The sequence below is a fragment of the Typopeltis vanoorti genome, chromosome 6 (assembly GCF_054136105.1).
Source record: "Typopeltis vanoorti isolate ZY-2024b chromosome 6, IOZ_Tvanoo_1.0, whole genome shotgun sequence".
NCBI lineage: Eukaryota > Metazoa > Arthropoda > Arachnida > Uropygi > Thelyphonidae > Typopeltis > Typopeltis vanoorti.
In genome coordinates, this window is record NC_143554.1 from 46175916 (window position 1) to 46195925 (window position 20010).

General features: G+C 34.4%; 1 protein-coding gene across 1 annotated transcript in view; it reads left to right on the forward strand.

Moving 5' to 3' along the window:
- The window catches only part of LOC150105429 (26S proteasome non-ATPase regulatory subunit 11-like), a 324220-nt gene that overhangs the window by 188594 nt on the left and 115616 nt on the right, over positions 1-20010 (forward strand). The window contains exon 7 of the mRNA XM_090393957.1: positions 13820-14047. Coding sequence (XP_090250083.1) covers positions 13820-14047 — 228 coding nt within the window. The remainder of the gene's footprint in view (positions 1-13819; positions 14048-20010) is intronic.

The following is a 20010-nucleotide window of genomic DNA, read 5'->3' on the forward strand; positions in this document are numbered from 1 at the left end:
TTTTCTTAGGGATTTTCCAGCCAGGTTTTCTCTTTAATTATTTCAAGTTTCACTTTTTCTTTGACCTCCTTTTCCATATTCCTTAGAATTTTGTATGTATTTGGAAAGATCTTACAGTGAAGGGCACTGTAAGATCTTTCCAATTTTGCTACGAAGTGATCCCATGTTTCTCTATTCTTTTTTTGGCATGCTTTTTTTTTTTTTCTGTTGCTCTTTTTTGTATTTATAATTAATTGCTGCTTCTAGTGATTTTGTGTTTATTCATTGTTTATATGCTTCTTTCTTGTCTTTGATTATTGCTTCAATGTTTTCATCCCAGTTTTATTTCCTTTCTCCTCTTCCATTTACGTTGTTTTCAGGTTCAAAGATAATGCTGCATGTTGGTATACAGGAAATGTGAGGCTTGCAAATTGCAGTCCTACCATGAAATCCATGTTGTGAGCCTTGCTTCTGAATGTTTTTGTGCATATTTGTGTTCCAGTCAATGCCTGGAACTCTGCATTCAATGTGTTTTCAGCCTCCAAATGGTGGTTTTTGCATATTGTCCTTCTTAGCATCTTGCTGCGGGATTCGAAATCTTGGAAGCTGTGTTATGGAGCAGTGAATCACGCTACACCCTCTACTGAACATATAGGTGGGTGGGTGTCAGAATGCCTGGTGAATATCTTACCAAAATGCGTAACCCCAACTATGAAACTCAGAGGTGGTGGTGTAATTGTGTGGTCCTGTTTTTCCTTGTGCTTACGTTGCTGTGTAGAATGCTACACAGTGGCATGATTGTCGCATCTTAGTAAACAGTGAATGTTTTGATGATTTGCTGTACTAAATGTTATCCCATAAGCATTCAGTATAATTTAGAAATTACTCTAAATGGTGTATTACAATAAAAAATAAAAAAAATTGTATATGTAGAAATAAATTGCAGTGTTTATTCTTATTTCTTTTTGTGGAGAACAGCAGAATTTTCTAATAAAAGGAAAGAACCTTTATAATGTGTATTATATCATTAGAAAAGGAAAAATAAGGTAAAATAATATGAAGCTTTATCAGTGTATATGTCTTTATATGAAGAGAACAATTTAAAACATGGAAAGCTGTTTTAAGTGATTGCTTACACACTAAAGGTTATTTTCAGACAAAATTTTGTGTGTTCAGCACCTGATCCATATTTCTTATAATGATGCTGATGAGTTTTTTGTGGAATCAATAGCTGCAATCTATCATCCTCAGGAACAATGTTCTCAGCATTGTGGTGGATCAATTGTTGGATGAAGGCCTCTCCAACAAAAACATTAATTTAAATTTTTTTTTTATTGGAGAAACCTTTATTCAGCAATGGATTTATGGAGAACAAAAACCACAGACTTTGTGAATTTTGTTCCACCATATTGCTCCTGTAAATCTGATACCAATTCAGCCTGATCTTGGTTAATGTTTTGATTATGTTATTTCTCATATTTAATCTAGTACTGCTTTTTGTCCATCATTGGCTTTGTCTTTGAACAATATACTTAGCCCACTGCCTTTCATACGTTTCATTCTTTCCATGAATTCAGAGATTTTGTCTAATTTCTTATCCAAGTATTCTTTTTCTGATCTACTCTTATGATACTGAGCATATGATTTTTTCTAAGTTAGGCTGTTCTTAGTTTTTTTGAATGACCTTAATGTTATTATCTAATTTCACAACTATATATCAGTTATAGGGATAATATACTGATTAAAAACTTGCATTTTTGGGTCTGCTTTCTGCAAAAAAATATCGTTCATCTTTTGATTTCTTCCATGGTAATTTGATCCCCTAATGTTCATTGTCCTAGGTGGATTTAGTGATTTACTTGTTCAATTTTATCATAATTGATTTACATTAATTTTGTTATATATATACATAAAACAATTTGTAGTATTAACTCGGAATTGGGATATGTTCATATTCATATATACTGACTATAACCAAGACTAGAATAACAATTAAATTTATTCAAAATGCAGCATGTTTCATCAGATTGTCTGACTTCTTCAGGCGTGGGAACATAGAAAACAAATAAACACTATAAGAAACATCGTATCACTATAAAAACGACTATTATAAAATTCAGTTAGCTTTGAACTGTAGCTACAGTCTGTGTTGAAGTTCTATTGTTACGCAGCTGTATGCATCTGAATTCATGAGTGTGCCAATATTGGATAGCAGAGCCGAAAGAGTCTGGTAGATTATAGCTAAGGTTATTATTTATGTGATGAGGGTCCATAGCAATTTCCTTAGACTCGACTATGCGGCACTCCACCTCATCATGGCATATATGAAGGTTTGAAGTTGTTGTCCAATTTATCTCATGTTGACGGCCTTCATCATTTGTGTTTACTGAAGCGACGAGTAGCCATTTACTGAAAACAGTACATGGCTAGACAGTGCCCTTGCTCTAGGTCTGTTGTAGGCAATGTCCCTCTGGTGTTCTTCCAGACGTAGGAGGGTGGATTTTTCAGTTTGGCCATAGTATTGCTTCCCGCAGTCGCACGTGATTTTGTACACTCCTGGGAATTGTAGATGATTGTGAGCTTGTTTGTATTTGCTTAAAATCAATCTTAGTTTAGGAAGAGTGTAGAGAAACACGTTTTTTTTATGTTGAACTTTCGTAAAATTCTTCTTAGTTTCATGGAGAGTGAGCTGATGTATGGTAAGGAGATATAACCTTTGGGGTTATTTTGTGTTTCTGAGTTGTTTTGATGGTGGTGGTATAGATGCTTATTAATAGTTTTCAATGAGTAGCCATTACTTGCGAAGGTTCTTTGTAGATGTTGTAGTTCATTTTTTAGCTCTTCATCATCTGACATTATAGATCTGGCACAATGTGCTAGCGTTGAGATGATGCCCACTTTTTGTGCAGGATAGTGATGTGAGGACGCATGCAGGTATCTATCTGTGTGTGTGTAGATTTTCTAAAGATTGAGATTTTAATAGAATCAGAAGAATTTTACAAAAGTTCAACATAAAAACCTGTTTCTTTACTCTTCCTAAACTAAGATCGATTTTAAGCAAATACAAACAAGCTCACAACCATCTACAATTCCTGGGGGTGTACAAAATCACGTGTGACTGCAGGAAGCAATACTATGGCCAAACTGAAAAATCCATCCTCCTACGTCTGGAAGAACACCAGAGGGACATTGCCTACAAATGAACTAGAGTATGTGCCCTGTCTAGCCATGTACTGTTTTCAGTAAACACAAATGATGAAGGCCGTCAACATGAGATAAATTGGACAACAACTTCAAACCATCATATATGCCGTGATGAGGTGGAGCGCTGCATAGTCGAGTCTAAGGAAATTGCTATGGACCCTCATCACATAAATAATAACCTTAGCTATAATCAACCGGACTCTTTCAGCTCTGCTATCTGATATTGGCACACTCGTGAAATCAGATGCACGCAGCTGCTTAACAATAGAACTTTCAACACAGACTGTAGCTACAGTTCAAAGCTAACTGAATTTTATAATAGTCATTTTTATAGTGATACGATGTTTCTTATAGTGTTTATTTGCTTTCTATGTTCCCACGCCTGAAGAAGTTGGACAATCCGTTGAAACATGTTGCGTTTTGAATAGATTTGTTATTCTAGTCTCGGTTATAGTCAGTATATGTGAATATATATATATATATATATAAAATGTGTGTGTGTGGCTGTTGAACAACTTGTGTTTCCTTTAAGTTTATCTTTAAGCCAGCTTTTTTTGCTGGGAGTTTGATGTTTGCATATATGAGTAGTTCATCTGAACGTGAAACAGTCACCTGAAGCATAAACATATATCTGAAAATTAGGAAGTCGTTAATTCTCATTAACCATTAAACACACACTTTGTACAATGTTTAATCTTTTATTCCATCACTTCATATATTCACAACAGAAGAATGCATTAATATCAACATGATATTAATATTGAAATACAGTGGAACTTTGTTGTAACAAGCACACAGAAGTAACGATATCATGGTTGTAATGAGCAAAAAGCCATGAGGATTTTAATTTATACATATTCTCATACAATTGCTCACTTTTATAACAAGCATAGTACACAGAAATAGCATACAAATTTTGGTAACTATGCAAACGTTATTAATTGCTCAGTACTTCTTGGAACAGACAAAAATGAAAGAAGCGACTTGGCTTTTATGACCACCTGCAGCAGATTACATGCTGGTTTATAATCTAATCTTGTTCTAGGTGACCAAGTCATCAAAACTTACCTCTCCAATGTCTAACGTCTGGCCTTCCTCTCTCTCACTTCGTCAAACACTGCCACAATTATAAAATCAGTTAGTAAATCTGTTGGAAACATGTCTACTAAAAGAAAGTCTCTTGGTTTATAAAAAAGTCGAAATTCTATGCGAGTTAGAATGTAGTACAAAAAATGTTGAAGTGTGTAAAAAGCTTTCTTTGTCCTCTTCAACAGTATTTACGTTGTGGAAGAATAAAGATGTTTACATATTAGCACTGGAAAACACATAACTGAAACAAAATAATTTAGAAAGTGCGAGCTTATAACGTTGAAGCCTTCCTTCAATTGTTTTCATACACCAAGAAGTACTGGATTCTCAATAGATGGTCCAAATGCGAAGGCTCAAATAGAAAAACTTGCTAAACAATTTGGACACACTGTTTTTGTATGTAACAATGGCAGGCTCGATTGATTTAAAAACTTGCATCATTAAAAACATTGTCATGTCAGTTTGTAATAATATTGTCTAATATTGTATTGCTGCAGTGTGAACTGGCTGAGACTTTTTGGTAGTTTGCTATGAGTTGATTGTATCAATATCATTGATTTTTGGAACACAAATTTTTTTTTAACATGGTGAGGTTGCTATTTCTAAATGCTATGATTACCAAGAGATGCTCCTTTGTTCTGTCTTAAAATATCCAAGAAGCTATAGGCAGTGCAATAACCACTCTATCTCTCTCTCCCAGGGGAACGTTTTATATGCTTATAATGAAATCAACTGTGACATACAAAAATCAGTCATTAAGTTCTCTAGACAACTTTTGTTTGCATACACTTGGATATAATATGAATGAAAACAAGAACATATTTTTGGAATACTATAATACACTAATCATTTATGCCATAAACAAAAATTACATGTTACTAACATTTGTTCATAATCTATCCCAGATTTTAACCTGAAACAAAACAATATCATTCACACATACCTATTTGCAAGTGTGACCATATCATTTGAGATATTCAACAAAGTGTGATATTGGTAAGTTGATAGTGTTAGCAAAGAATTCCAGATCTTGTGCTCTGTCATTGGATTTGTTATCAGTTGTAGAATCTGTTTCAAATCTGCAACTGTCATGATGTTGTTGTTTTTTTAAGAATATAATAACCAAACAGATATTAAGAGGTGTTGTCTTGTAATGCCCCATCCATAATTTCCATATTCCATATGAACTGTGTCATAGTCATACAAAAATGCAGTTCCTTCCACGAGAATTGCTGGTAATTTATTTATGAGGCAGTATTGATTGTAACACTCTCACTAGACTTCATAAGCAGTGCTCCTTTATAAAAGACATCACTTTTGCTGCTGGAATGATCTAGTTCATATCCTGAAGTACTGAGTCTGCATGAGCAGACTTTACGGTACTTCAGTTTGTACAGTCATGTATCACTCCATAGTCAGTGCCCCATCGTATTAGAGTTTGGCATCAAGTTGTTTTAAATCATCCTAGGTTGCATTCTGCATTGGATATCATTGACCATCTGTTCTGAAAGTCATCATGAACACTTACTTCTAACAATGAATTGCCATTGTAGATGTGTGTTTTGTCCATATTTAATGAAAAATACTACAAATTTCCTTATGAAATGATATTTCCAAATAAATCGACATTTCAAACTTCATCTGTACATATTTACTATACAGCCCTTAGGATACCATATTATGAAATATAACATCTAAATTTATTTTTAAAATAAAAATTAATACTACAAAAAATATTGACTTTTTTATTCTGATTGCTTCTCATCCTTGAAATAAAAGTTATTCACTAAAAGAAATTGACCACCACTGCCATACTACGAGTTGCCCGATTCGAACCTACGGCAACTTGTAGTATGGTAGTGGTCTATTCCTGCTAGCTCTCTGGTCAATTTCTGCATGAAACTTTTATAGTTTCTGCACGAAACTTTTGTAGTTTCTGTATTCTGCTTTGAAATGATGTTGGATTTAAAATCCACTTAATTTAGATAATTTTGCATCGCTGAAATGAAACCTTTTGGCTCTTAATTTTAGTAAATACTTTACGCACCGACTGAGAGTTCGCTTACGGAAAATATACCTCTCCAACGCTTTTGAGTTCCTTAGTACTACTGAGAGTTTTTGCTCTCTAGGTTTCTGCCTAGTCTGATGAAAATCAATGAGTTTGAAACAGCTGTCAGGCTAGTGAAACCTTATAATGAACCAATAGGAGGTGAATATACGAATGCTCATACCTCGCGTTGTCACCTATAGATAAAAGTTATTCCCTTATAGATTGTGTGAATAATGATTTAAAATATTTTAAAAGTTGCAAATCACGTTTTTTTTTTTTTTTTTTTTTTTTTTTTTTTTTTTTTTTTCCAAGTTAACAAACACTGTACTGTTGTATATGTTACCAAACAATCTACAGATATATATATATATATATATATATATATATATATATATAAAGCAAAGTCCATTTTTGATGTTCATTTATAACTTGGAACGAATTGACTGATTTTGATGACGTCTTCACCAATAGATAAAGGATGTTTCAAAGATGGTTTATGTGCATTTTTATCAACGTGCACCTCCAGATTACGGAGCAGTGATTATTATTTTTTTTATTTTTACCTCCCTCTATAGCCTATCCTGCAGTTTAACGATATCTGGCCACTATTTTGTAGCGAGATATTGTTAAATTCTGTTGTTAAGTTCTTTAATTATTACCTCTGATCAGATAATGTTAAATTCTGTTGTTAGATATCATGATGGCCTAGTGGTTAGCATATCTGCTTCCAGCCAAAAGGCTGTGGGTTCAAATCCTACCATGGGCATGGATGTTTGTGATTGCCTGTGAAAATACTAGTGGTGATGGTTGTGGCCAGTAGATGATGTGGTTTGCTGTAGTTGGTGGATTGAGTGGTGGAAGCGGAGAATTGTAGAGTAGGTGCCCTCTCTCAATGAGTCGTTGGACTTCTTGGAGGTGTCACATAATAATAATAAAATTACTATTAGTATGTTTATTAGTAGCTTAGCAAGTTCTATAAGTCGCTTGACTCCTGCAGCAAGGCATATGAGACTAAATAGACAGAGTGAAATTATTGAAGTCTCTTGGAATAACAAGGAATGGTCTGCTTTCTCTTACAATTGTAATATAAGATATTCCACTGATCCAACAGTTGTGATTGGTACTATGACTGTAGTATGTCAGCACTCTAAAGCACTTAAATATAGACATGAATCTCCCAGAATGTGTTGTTTGAATGGAAAGGTGAAACTAAATGAAATCACAGCTCCTCCTGAATCATTATTATCATTCATTACCAATGCAATATCCACAGTTGCATCAATTTATTGAAATTATCTGAGCTTACAATTTCACATTTCAAATGACATCATTTGGTGCGAAATAGGCATGAACCATCTTGAAAAGGGGTTCATGGCTACTTTTGAGGTGCAGGGTGAAGTGTACCATTTGGTTGGAAGTTTGTCAGTCAAACGAAATAATCATAAAAACTTTTTACAAATTTATTTAATTTCAAACCTACATGAATGAGCAGGATTCCTTTGTAGACAGATCATGGGATTGAACTCAGAAATTGCATTTGATTTACAAGGAATATTACATCAGCATAATCATATATATATAATCTTTTAAGTCAGCAATAGAGAATGCTGACAATGTGCAAAAACTAAGGCTGGCCTTACATTCAAACGTGCCAACAGCAGACATAATCTCTGCAGTTAAAATTGGATATCGGAGTGCATCCTAGGCTCTAATATCCAATTTTACTTTGCAGAGGAGAGGCTGGATATTGCATTGATTTACCACAAATGAATCAATGAAGTGTAGAAAAACAGTTTCAGCGATGAATTTTTACACGTATCATATGATGTTACAGATGGAAAATTTAAATTCACTACATAGATATGGTCAACTCATCAATCAATACTGGGTTAACATATATGCTAAAGTTGAGTCCGAGCATCTCACATACATATCTTTAAACCAAAGTAAACTTTGGGTAGAAAGATTTAAATTAATTGTTAAGTCAATAAGTGACAAAAGTTAAAGATTTTGGTCTTCCAATACCAAATAATCCTTTGCCTCTAGATACAGATTTAATCTGGGAAACATACAATTTCAGTGAATTTTGGGATTTATTAAGTCAGTACGAACAGTCACTAACTTCAGATCAAGCTGAAGTTTTTCGTTATGTTTTAACAAGCTGTAAAAATCAATCAGTGAAACTGTTTTTCTTGGATGCTTCAGGTGATGCTGAAAAACATTTTTACTAAATTTGTTATTAGCTAAGGTAAAAACCCAAATTAAAATTGCTGTGGCTCAGGTATAGCAGCTACTCTGTTGCAAGGTGGTCGAACTGCTCATTCTACTTTCAAAGTATACCACTTACAAATGTGATTAATGATACACCTATGTGCAATATATCAAAACGAAGTAATTTTTCAAATTACAAAAGATTTCTTTAATTGTTTGGGATGAATGTACAATGCCCCATAAAACATCTGTTGAAGCTGTCGACAGAACACTGAAGGATATCAGAACGATCGAATAGTGGGCAGAAAAACTGTTTTCCATTTGCCAGTGATTTTGACAAACACTGCCCGTCATATCCTGCAAAACCAGGATGGATGAAGTGAATGTCTGCTTTAAGAAATCATCCCTGTGCCATGATATAGAGAAATTTTCTCTCATAACAACATGTGCATTTACCTACATGGAGACTCTAATGCACATCACATTCCTTCTACTCAAAAATGTTAAAAATTGGCAATGATGAAGTAGAGCAAAGAGACAAAAAAATTACATTAACACTTAAATATTCGGAAAATTGTCCGAACTGCATACTAACCATTGTGCAGTGTCTACTTATCTATTCAGAACATAACAGAAAAGTCACCTTCTTGGTTCAGGGAGAGAGAGCTATCCTCGCACTTCGAAATGATGTCGTGTCAATAATGAACAAATTGGTTCTTAATAGGGTTAATGGATATGCTAGTGTTTACAAATCATTAGATACTCTTGTGGATATAGATGATGTAGTTCATTTTCCCATGGAATTTTTAAGTATGCTTAATCCACCTGGATTTGCTTGGTCATGAAATTTAATTGAAAATACGTGTTCCTATTACGTTAGGGATCCCAGACTTCCCGTAAAATACGAGATTGTCCCATTTTTGGCTAATGCATCCCGTTGTCCCGAGTAAACTCTTCAGGACAGCTTTTTATCCCGAAACTGTATTTTAGAGTTCAAGACTAAATAACAAAAATCGATGAGTTACAATTTCTATTCTATTACAAACATCGCTCTCCGTCATTACAGGGAACTGTAGACACATTGTTATTAGCATTTGAAGGCAACTTAAAGTGGCTTAATGAAAATATGCAGCCTAACAATTTACTATTTGTTTACCTATACTTGGTAAAGTGTGTGCATGGTAAACCTTACCACCACACACACACACACACTTGAAAAGTTAGATTAATTTTGTAAGACTGGCATATGTGATGGATGCGCATACTAAACTTTCACCCTCAGTCATAAGTGTCCCATATTTTTTTCCAATGTATCCGGGATCGAATGAATGTAATATCATCCGAAATCTGCCCCCTCCCCCAAATCTTTGCAATGGAACCAGGCTTCAAATAAATTCGTTGAAACCAAATATGATAGAAGCTCTGATATTTACAGCTCCTGGTATTGGAGAAATTGTCTTAATTCCTTGGATACCCCTCATTCCTTTGGATTATCCATTTGTATTCAAACAGTTATAATTTCCAATAAGAGTTTGTTTTGCAATGACAATAAGGCCCAAGGACACCCTTAGATATGCAGGTTTAGATTTAAGAGGTGATTGTTTCGGACACGGGCAGTTATATAAAGCATGTTCTCGAGTTACACAATAGATGTGTGTGTGTGTATATATACACACACACATTGCTTTTTAAAAAGAATTTTTTTTTTTAAAGTTGACACTGTACTATTGCATATGTTGCCAAACAATATTATATATGCATATTACTATGGTATAATATTACTGTAGTAGTATTATACTTTGTGTGTTTGTATATTTACACACATGCATGCATGTGCACAGCTTTAAAAAAAGTGCTATTAGTTTTTTTTTTTTTTTAAAGTTGGCAATCTATGCTGTTGCTTATATTGCCAAACAGTATTTTATTTGTATATGTGTGTGTTCTTTTTTTTTTGAAACAGGTTAAATGACTGTAAGCCAAGAGATAAAAATAAAAGCACTATTTTAATTTAAATACGATGGAACCAGGCTTCAAATAAAATCATTGAAACCAAATATGATAGAAGCTGTGATATTTACAGTTCCTGGTATTGGAGAAATTGTCTTAATTCCTGATACTTAGTAAAAGCTTAGAACAAGCTTTATTAATTGTCATTGCAAAACAAACTCTTATTGGAAATTATAAATGATGACTTCTTCAGGTTCATAACATTAGGGAACTAGAAACTTGGAAGAGAAAAATATCCATAAATTAAAACATTAACGTATTAATGTTTGAAGCTATTCTCTGTAGCTCTTCACTCTTGGGTGTGCACATGCATTTAAGGTCCTGTGAATGCTAAATGTGCACGTGCACACACACACACAAACTCAGAAAGAAGTCAACACATCATAGTGGAGAGGGGGGAGAACAAACAGCCATGGTGTCCACTTTAATAAGATGTAGGACATCTTTTTGCTGCAGTGACTAGTAGTCCTACAGGGATTTTCCACAAGTGTATAATAGTGATCAGTAGGAATTTTAGACCATTCTTCCTGGAAGCTTGTAATAAAGTCCTGGACTGTTGTGGGGCAAACATTCCTGGACCTCACCCAATGCTCTAGTTTATCCAGCAGATGTTCAGTAAAGTTAAGATCAGGGCTCTGTGGAAGCCAATCAAGTGTGGCGATGTTCATGTCCACAAACCATACAGTTACAGCGGCAGTCTTATGACACAGTACATTGTCTCTTGCTGAAAGAAATAATGGTCATTTCCTGCAGAAATGCCACAAAGTAGGAAGCATTGCATTGTCCAGAATGTTCAGATACTTCTCAGAGTTCAATGTTCATTGCACCAGAAAAAGAGGTCAGGCCAAACCAGAAAAAACAGGACCATACCATCACATTACCACCTCCAAATTTCATATTTGGGGTTATGCATTCTGGTAAGAGATGTGCACTGAGCATCTGCCACACCCACATTCCATGACAGAGCTTTCCAAGCTTTCATATCTCACTGTATGTGCTCTTTACACTACTGAAGACTACTCTGCATGTTGGTTCAGGTAATGTGGGACTTGCATATTGCAGTCCTACCATGGAATCCATGTTGTGAACCTTGGTTCTGTTTTTGTGCAGATTCATGTTACAGTCGATGCCTGGATCTCTGTATTCAGTGTGTCAGCCAATGAATGAATGGCAGTTTTTACATATTATCCTTCATAGTACCCTATGGTTGCATTTTGTGGGTGTGGTGGGTCATCTTCTGCAGGTAGCACTTGCAGTTGATTCCCTGTGCTTCCATCTCAGTATGGTATCACTGATTGTTGATTTCGGATGACCCAGATTTTCAACAGTTTGCCAAACATATAGGCCTGCAACATGGCATCCTATCATAATGCTTCTTTCAGTCTCTATCAGTTCCTTACGGCCATTTCATCTGGACACAGTTGTACCAACTTGAGAACATTGTATTCCTCCAATTTAAGACTGCCTACAAACACATGATGCTACGTGGCACGATACACCTCGCCCTTGGTTTGTGGCTGTTGTCTTCTTTCTAAGCAGCGTGTGTGTGTATACAGTCATCCCTCAACTTATGTCTGGATTCCGTTCCATCTGGCAGGACATAAGTGGAATCGGACATAAGTCGATACATTAAATCAACAGAGTTATAGGGGTAGAGACTTAACCGTAATAAGTATACTGTCATTTTAATTTTTAAACCTTATTATAAAACTGTACTGTGTGTTACTGCCACTATTCCAATGTGCCTTGCTTATTCCTCTTCTTCTTTTCATCATAAATTTGTCCATAGCAAGCAAACACGTCATGTACCTTCGTTTCTACTAATAAGTAGCATTCTTCATTGGGGTCCATGTCTTCAACCATTTTGAGGACATCGCTAACTGCAGAGAACATTTCTGCAAGATCCTTCACTGTGAATTGTTTAACTACCTCTCCTTGTTTCTTTTTTCCCCTCTTCCTTTTCTCGTTTTCTTCTTCTGCAACAGTTGTTCCTCCAGTTCGACCAATTCTTCGTTGGTCAACTTTTTAGGGGAACATTCTATGAGTTGAATTATGTCATCATTCACTTCGAGATTCAGATTGTTTGCTAGGCCCACTATTACAAACTTCCAAAATCATGCACAAACTTTTTTAATGTCTTTTTCCATATGCCACTCATACACTGAGAGGTCACTTTGTCCCAAGCCACAGCAATATTTTTAATAGCATGATAAATATTGAACGTTTTCCAGAATTGCATGAGAGTTTGGTCATTTCCTTCAGTGGCAGAAATGGCTTGTGAAAAAGTTGTCCATAGATAATAAACCTTAAACACCGCAACAACTCCCTGATCTATCGGTTTGATCAATGAAGTAGTGTTTGGAGGGAGAAACATGACCTTGAACTTAGTGAAGATCACTGCTATAGGACTTACAAGACGAATGACCTGGAGCATTATCTATAATTAATAAAATTTTAAATTCTACATTTCTTTTACACAATAGCTTTTTATTTCACTCGCATAACAGTTGATTAAGGCATCCTCAAACAATTTTTGAGTCATCTATGACTTTTTATTGCTTTGATAATGAACTGAGAGTATGCATCCTAATGTTTTTGAAGATTCATGGATTCTCACTGTGCCATATCACAAATGGTTTCAGTTTATATCCAGCCACATTACCTGTAATAGAATCGTAATATGGGCATTAAGAGCATTGAAACTAGGTATAGATTTCAGCTTTTTGTGGGTGAATGTCTGCTCGAGCATTTTTTCCGAAACAAGGATGTCTCATCCATATTATATAATTGCTGTGGCAAATAATTTTCCTCTGTAATAATTTTATCCCATTTTTCCACAAACTCCTTGGCAGCCTTCTTAGCATTTGCAGATTCCCATACATTTTCACATTATGCAGCATGAAACTCTGCTTGAATGTCATGAACCAAATGGAAGAAGCGTTGAATTCATAGTCATAATTGGGTTCTGCTTTCTCCTTCAACATGTTGAAGAGACTTAGTGCCTTAGCGGTTATAGTCACAGTGCTAAGGGGTATGCGCTTTTGGTTCAGGTTCTCTATATATAGCTGAAAATGTTATTTATTCCCTCATGGGATCACAGATGTATCTTCGAAAGGACATAAGTCGAGGGATGACTGTATATATTAACCATCCTATGATATATTATACTCTTCTATCATATTACTGCAGTATTTTATGACAGTATTATAGTGTGTGTACACACACATTAGGTAAATATTTTCTGGTTCCTGTATAATTATCATTTACTTTTCATTTCAGGGCAGCCTTAACATCAGCAAGGACAACAGCAAATGCAATCTATTGTCCTCCAAAACTTCAAGCTGCACTGGATTTGCAGTCAGGAATTTTACATGCTGCTGATGAGAGAGATTTTAAAACTGCATTTTCGTATTTTTATGAAGCCTTTGAAAGTTATGATTGCATTGATAGTCCTAAAGCAATGGTTGCTCTGAAGTACATGTTACTTTCCAAGATCATGTTAAATATGTAAGAAAAACAGTTTTTAATTTATTTTTGCTTTATTGATTATTTTTCATTGAATATTTGATACACACTAATGAAATGTTTCCATCTATCATTACAACAGTTACAGTTTGATGACTGTTTTGATGACATTTTTTTAAAAGCCTAATTAGAGCCAGAGTGTTGTGCTCTCAAAAGTATTCATATACCTGAAGTTGTCAATAGAATATATATGTTCAGAAAACTAATATATGTACTATATATATATATATATATATATATATATATATATATATATATATATATATATATGTACTGGAAAACTAATAATAATATATGTTCAGAAACCTAATATACTAGGATTGCAAAACCTTAAAACTCTTCTACTTGCGAGTAACAGTCTGCATCATGCTGCTTCATTTCTCTCACTGAGCTTTGGTCAACTTCTAAAAACAGTTGTTTACACCATACCTGTTTCAATATATCATCTCTTTACCTTGAAACATTGTAATGTTGCTGTCATCAAAGCATCTATTTATATCTCACTCTGTGGCATAAACCACTATTCTTCTAGTACATAGGACCTGTTCCAGAATTAAAAGTTGCCCAGAATATTGTCTCTTTCACACAACAGCTACAGTTTGTTTCCAAACTGTCTTGGAAACAAACTGTAGCATATGCATAATTAACAAACGTATGGCATGATCATTGCCATTCCAGACACTATAGGTATTAATCATAACCCAAATAATACAAAGCAAACTCTTACACCTGTTATCTCCTTCTCCAGACTTCATCTCTATTAGTTTTTTAATTATTCTAACTTATTGTGCCATGCTAGGATAATATTGAATCTTGAATTTACTTAGATTAGCATATCCCAGAATAAACTATAAATTTATTGCTTTGATATTTCACTGGATTCATACCAGCATTCTGATCGCAAAAGTGCTTGTCACACACACACCAGAAGTAATTTCAAAATTATAATGTAAAAAGCAAGAACTAAATGCTACAAAGTAGTAGCTCATAGGCTTCTTTCTCAGCCATTTTTGATCCACTGCTGATTGAAGGTCTCTCCCATGATCTTCCAATATTTCCAGGTTTCTGCCATCCATTCTACCTCTCATTAGAAGTAGCCTATGGTCAAAGGTAAGCTTAGAATTGCAATCATAATTAATGTAGATATACTTGCTGTTGCTGTCATTAAAAAGAAAAAGATTTGTGATGGCTTTATGTAGTTGTGTTGTCCAAAGTATGGTCTACCATATTTATCCTTTTATAATAATAATAGCACATATCTGTTTATTTTTTGATAGTTTTAATCTGACTCCTACTTGTAAAAGGCTGTAAACCTATAGCATATTGCTTCATGATGAACTGAGGGCTAGATGTGTAAAATCCTCCCCAGTAAGCAGAGTGGTGGCCTCACACCAAGAACTTAAATTCATCTGCCACTCAAGGATATTTATGACAATTCATGCAATGGGATTTAAACCCATAGCTTATTGGTTGGAGAGTATATATGCTATCTGCTTAAATAACATATCTACTCTCCAACCAGATATTAACAGTTCTTCTTGCCTTTCGAGAGTTTACTTAAATTGCAGGATATACATCCCACGGTGGACCAGTGTATGGAAGTATATTCTTAGTGTAATGAAAATGGAACGTTGATTTGATGATTTATGGTTCTAAAGTGGTATGTTTAGTATAATTTTTGCTACATTGTATCACTTGTCATAATTTCTAGGGTATACACTTAAATAGGTATACCAGGATATTATGACCATTCTACTGATTTCCAGAGCTTTTAACTGCATCAGTCCATCTTTATTGTAAGTCTCAAGTTTGTTTTCGTGCTCGTTTTATTCGAATATTTTTTATTCTAATGGTTCATCAATCATTCTCTTTAAGCAAACCACCAGCCTGTTATTTTATCAGTGTTTACTTGTTTTTAAATATAATGTTATGTTATTTTCCAATTTATTGAAGTTTAATATGGTCAGCATTGATGCTGTTCATGTTCATTTTCCTTATTTTCTCCAGAATCCTCTTATCTTTGCCCTCAGTCTTTGATCAACTATTTCTGAAATTGACATCCAATCTCGGTGTTAACAGTGGTTTGAACACCTTTTTTTTTTTCATCATACCTCTCAAAAAAATTGGTGTTATCAAATCTTTAATTAATAGAGCACATTACAAAGTAACTTTACAGCTTACACATGTAACAAAAATTGTATAGAATTTTATTTAAAATCTTCAATATATCCAAAAACTCCATTGTTATATAGACTTTGTCAAGGAGATAGACTATTAATTATTAATTATATAATTAATAATATATATTCAAAAGATGAGTCATAATTCATGCACATATTAGCTCATGTCTCAGTTGCAGTTGAAATAAATGCTTTTACATTATTAGAGTTCAGAGGAACAACTGTTAAAATGTTGTGCAAAAAAAAAAAAAAACTATATCCTAGTTCCCAAAACTGGGATATTGGCATGCAAGTTTGATTGGTTCAGGTTTGGGTGATTTTGTAGAGTTTCACATTTTTCTAGAAAAAGACAAGTGAATATGAACTTGCTGGAATGAAGAAGTTTAGTCTGGTTCCAAAGAACTCTGCTAGTCTCAGTAGCAAGGCTAGCCTTGTCAGATTCCAAAAATCTAATAGTATTGATGTTTTTCAGTTCTAATCAATGCAGAATGGTCAGCCTGTCCAAAATAACAAAGATAGCAGGGTACTTGATAGATACCTGGTAATGCATCCTTTGTGGATGGTAGAAAGGAAGACAGTTTCTGAGCTAGTTTGAAGCAAGTGTATAGATTGAATTTTTGAGGAATCCTTGCTATTTGTTTGAGGTTCCTTTAAGATGGGAGATTGAAATTCTTTTCATTCTCCCATCTTACTGATAATTATCATCCTTCTATAAGACTACTGATTGTAGTCTTATGGAAGGATGATAATTATCAGTAATTTTTGAAAGGTAGTTCTGTTGTATCCATTACATATCAGATTGCTTTTCATTTTATTCAGTTCATCTAACAGAAAGAGATCAGATGAGCAGATCATATAAGATCTCTATGTATAAGGCTGTTGATAATACCCTTTTTTTTTAATGAATGACAGAAGAATGAGGGGTATGTATCTGTAACTAATAGTGTAATATGTACTTCAGCTGAGACTGAGACACGAGCTAATATGCGCATGAATTATGACTCGTGATTCATCTTTGAATCTAACAGTCTGTATCCCTGAAGAAGTCCACCTACTTAACATTGGATGAAATATATTGGAGTTTTTAAATAAAATTCAATATAATTTTTGCTACCTGTGTAAGCTGTAAAGTTTCTTTATAATGTCTATTTATTACACATGTCCCATTAAAAGTATTAATAGAGCACATAATGTGTGTCCTTCTCCCTGAAGCTTACAACAAGAACTTCTATCAAAACTTTAATGGGATTGAATGGTTACAATCCTCATCAAATCCAGATACTAAATACAGTATCCAGTGGGATGATGATGCTCGTCGTCTTCTTCATAGAAGCAATTTTAAGCATGAATACCTTTTCAAAGAAAGTTGAGGTCCCTTTTACATTGGCTTAACCTGAATCAGAATGATCCCCCCCCCACCCAAAAGATTGGGAGAGTCATTTTATGTAAACATCAAAAATAGTTTTAATATATATTAATTTCTAGCTCACAGCAACAGTTTTTGACTTCTAACTTCCAACACTTTAGGAACATTGTAGCAAGTTTATGTAAGAGGAATTGTTATTTATCTTATGAAATAAAGAATGAAACCTAATATCTGATATTTAAATATTAGATTTAGTGCTATTTTCTGAAATAATGTGACAATAAGTAATGGTGGAGATAGTATGTAATCCTATTCACAACTGATTTAAAATCAGTCTTTTTTGTTACATCCTTCAGTCCTGACTTGCAACTTAACTGTAAGCTGTGTGTCTCTTGATTAGGCTGCTCAAAACAAGTTTTGCAACTGTTTTGAGTATCCCCCCCCCCCAAATCTTTATCCTATGCTTTTCAAGATCAACAGAACTTTTAGAGATTTGTATTACATTATTGTGATTTCTAAACTACTAGATCTGATCTTTCCACCCTCTGTATTTTCTGGCCTTTTTTCAAGAAGGCCAGATCTTTGAAGGCTGTGGTTTTCACTCAGAATCCAGTCTTTTATGAACATAATTCATAGAACTTCAGCACAGAAGTTCTATGAAATTACTTAGATGGTAAATGAATTTTATTGCAGGATATTTGGATTATCTCTTACCATGCCTGTAGTGCTAATATTGATGTATCATATATGGTGCATCAGTATTCCTCCAGCTTTTCATGGATATATAACATTTAGACAAATTATTCCTGGAACACTTCGGAGAAATTCTTATATAATTCTCACATTGCTTTATTTTGCTTTTAAGCACATTAAAAACTTTACACCAGTCATCTGCAATTTGAATGTGTGAACAAGGCAGCATATTTCAGCATTTCATTTCAAATACAGTTACGCAGAATGCTACAGAAGAAACTAGAGGTTCAAAGAGAGTTAGACCTAATTATAGTGTCAGTGTGACTGTTTTGCCTCCATTTGATAACTGGAACTGTACTGATCTGGGGAGTGATAAAATCCCCCTGTATAAAATGCTTTTTTATACAGTAGCATGGTTTCACTCTGACATGGTTAGAGAATTGCACCAACAAATCTATAAGTTTTTGAGCTTTGTGTGTGTGTGTGGGGGGGGGGGGGAGCCTGTTATTATGGATATTATTTCTGGGAAAACTCCCATGTTACTCCTCTTAACAAACTATTATATTTACGGCTATTTTGCCTGCTTCTGTTTAGGAGTGCCCCTGTTTAAATGTCATCGGCTTTTTACTCACAAATTCTTAGGGCATTGTAGATTTATATTTACCAATAAGTATATGTAGCATAAAGGAAGAGAAATTTACATATACCTTTTTCTGGGTGTGACTTTTCTTCTTTCTGCGATGTGCAAACTACTGTGTGTATTGGGGGGGGGGGGTAGGCAATGTGGGAGAATTAAAATAGAAATGGAAAAAAAACGGGTTTTTTTGAATAATATATATATATACACACATATAATATATTATTAGGGATGGGCAGAGCATTTTTTTATATTTACGCTCTGGATAAATATAAAAAAATATTTACCCACGTTTACGGGTGGGAAAGGGTGAAAGGGGTTGACGGGGTGCGGTCTGTTTCGACTGCTTATTCGTCGTCTGAACTCATGGTGGAAGTGGATCTCCATGTGTTCAGACGACGACCAAGCATAGTCGAAACGGACTGCACCCCGTCACCCCCCCTTCCCCCCTCTAAAAATTAGTTGCTGTTTTCAACCCCTTAGTTTGCACATCGCAGAAAGAAGAAAAGCCACAAAAACCCAGAAAAAGGTATGTGTAAATTTCTCTTCCTTTATGCTACATATATTTATTGGTAAATATACATCTACAATGCCCTAAGAATTCGTGAGTAAAAAGCCAATGACATTTAAACAGGGGTACTCCTCAACAGAAGCAGGCAAAATAGTCATAAATATAATAGCCTGTTATTTGTTGGATGTAATTTTTCAACATTTCCATTCTTTTTTTTTTTTTGTGAATTCTCCCCCCCCACACACATCAACTTGTTTGCATTATGCAAAACAAAAAATAGGGGTTGGAGATCTGTGTTAGGTTTGTGCTATTGAAACATGTTTGAGATAATTAAAATTGTGATTTTTAGGGTATTTATAAGATTATTTTGTTTTTTATTTGATTATTTAAACATTTTTCCAGATGTAAAATTTCAAATTTCATAAAATTATTGACGAGCATGGATACACATCACATCAAGTTTTCATTGCCATGAAACAAGTCTTTGCTGGAAAAAATGCCTAAAAGATAATGTGATGTTACTTATGTGCAGTAATGCATCAGAAAATTAAGTGATAA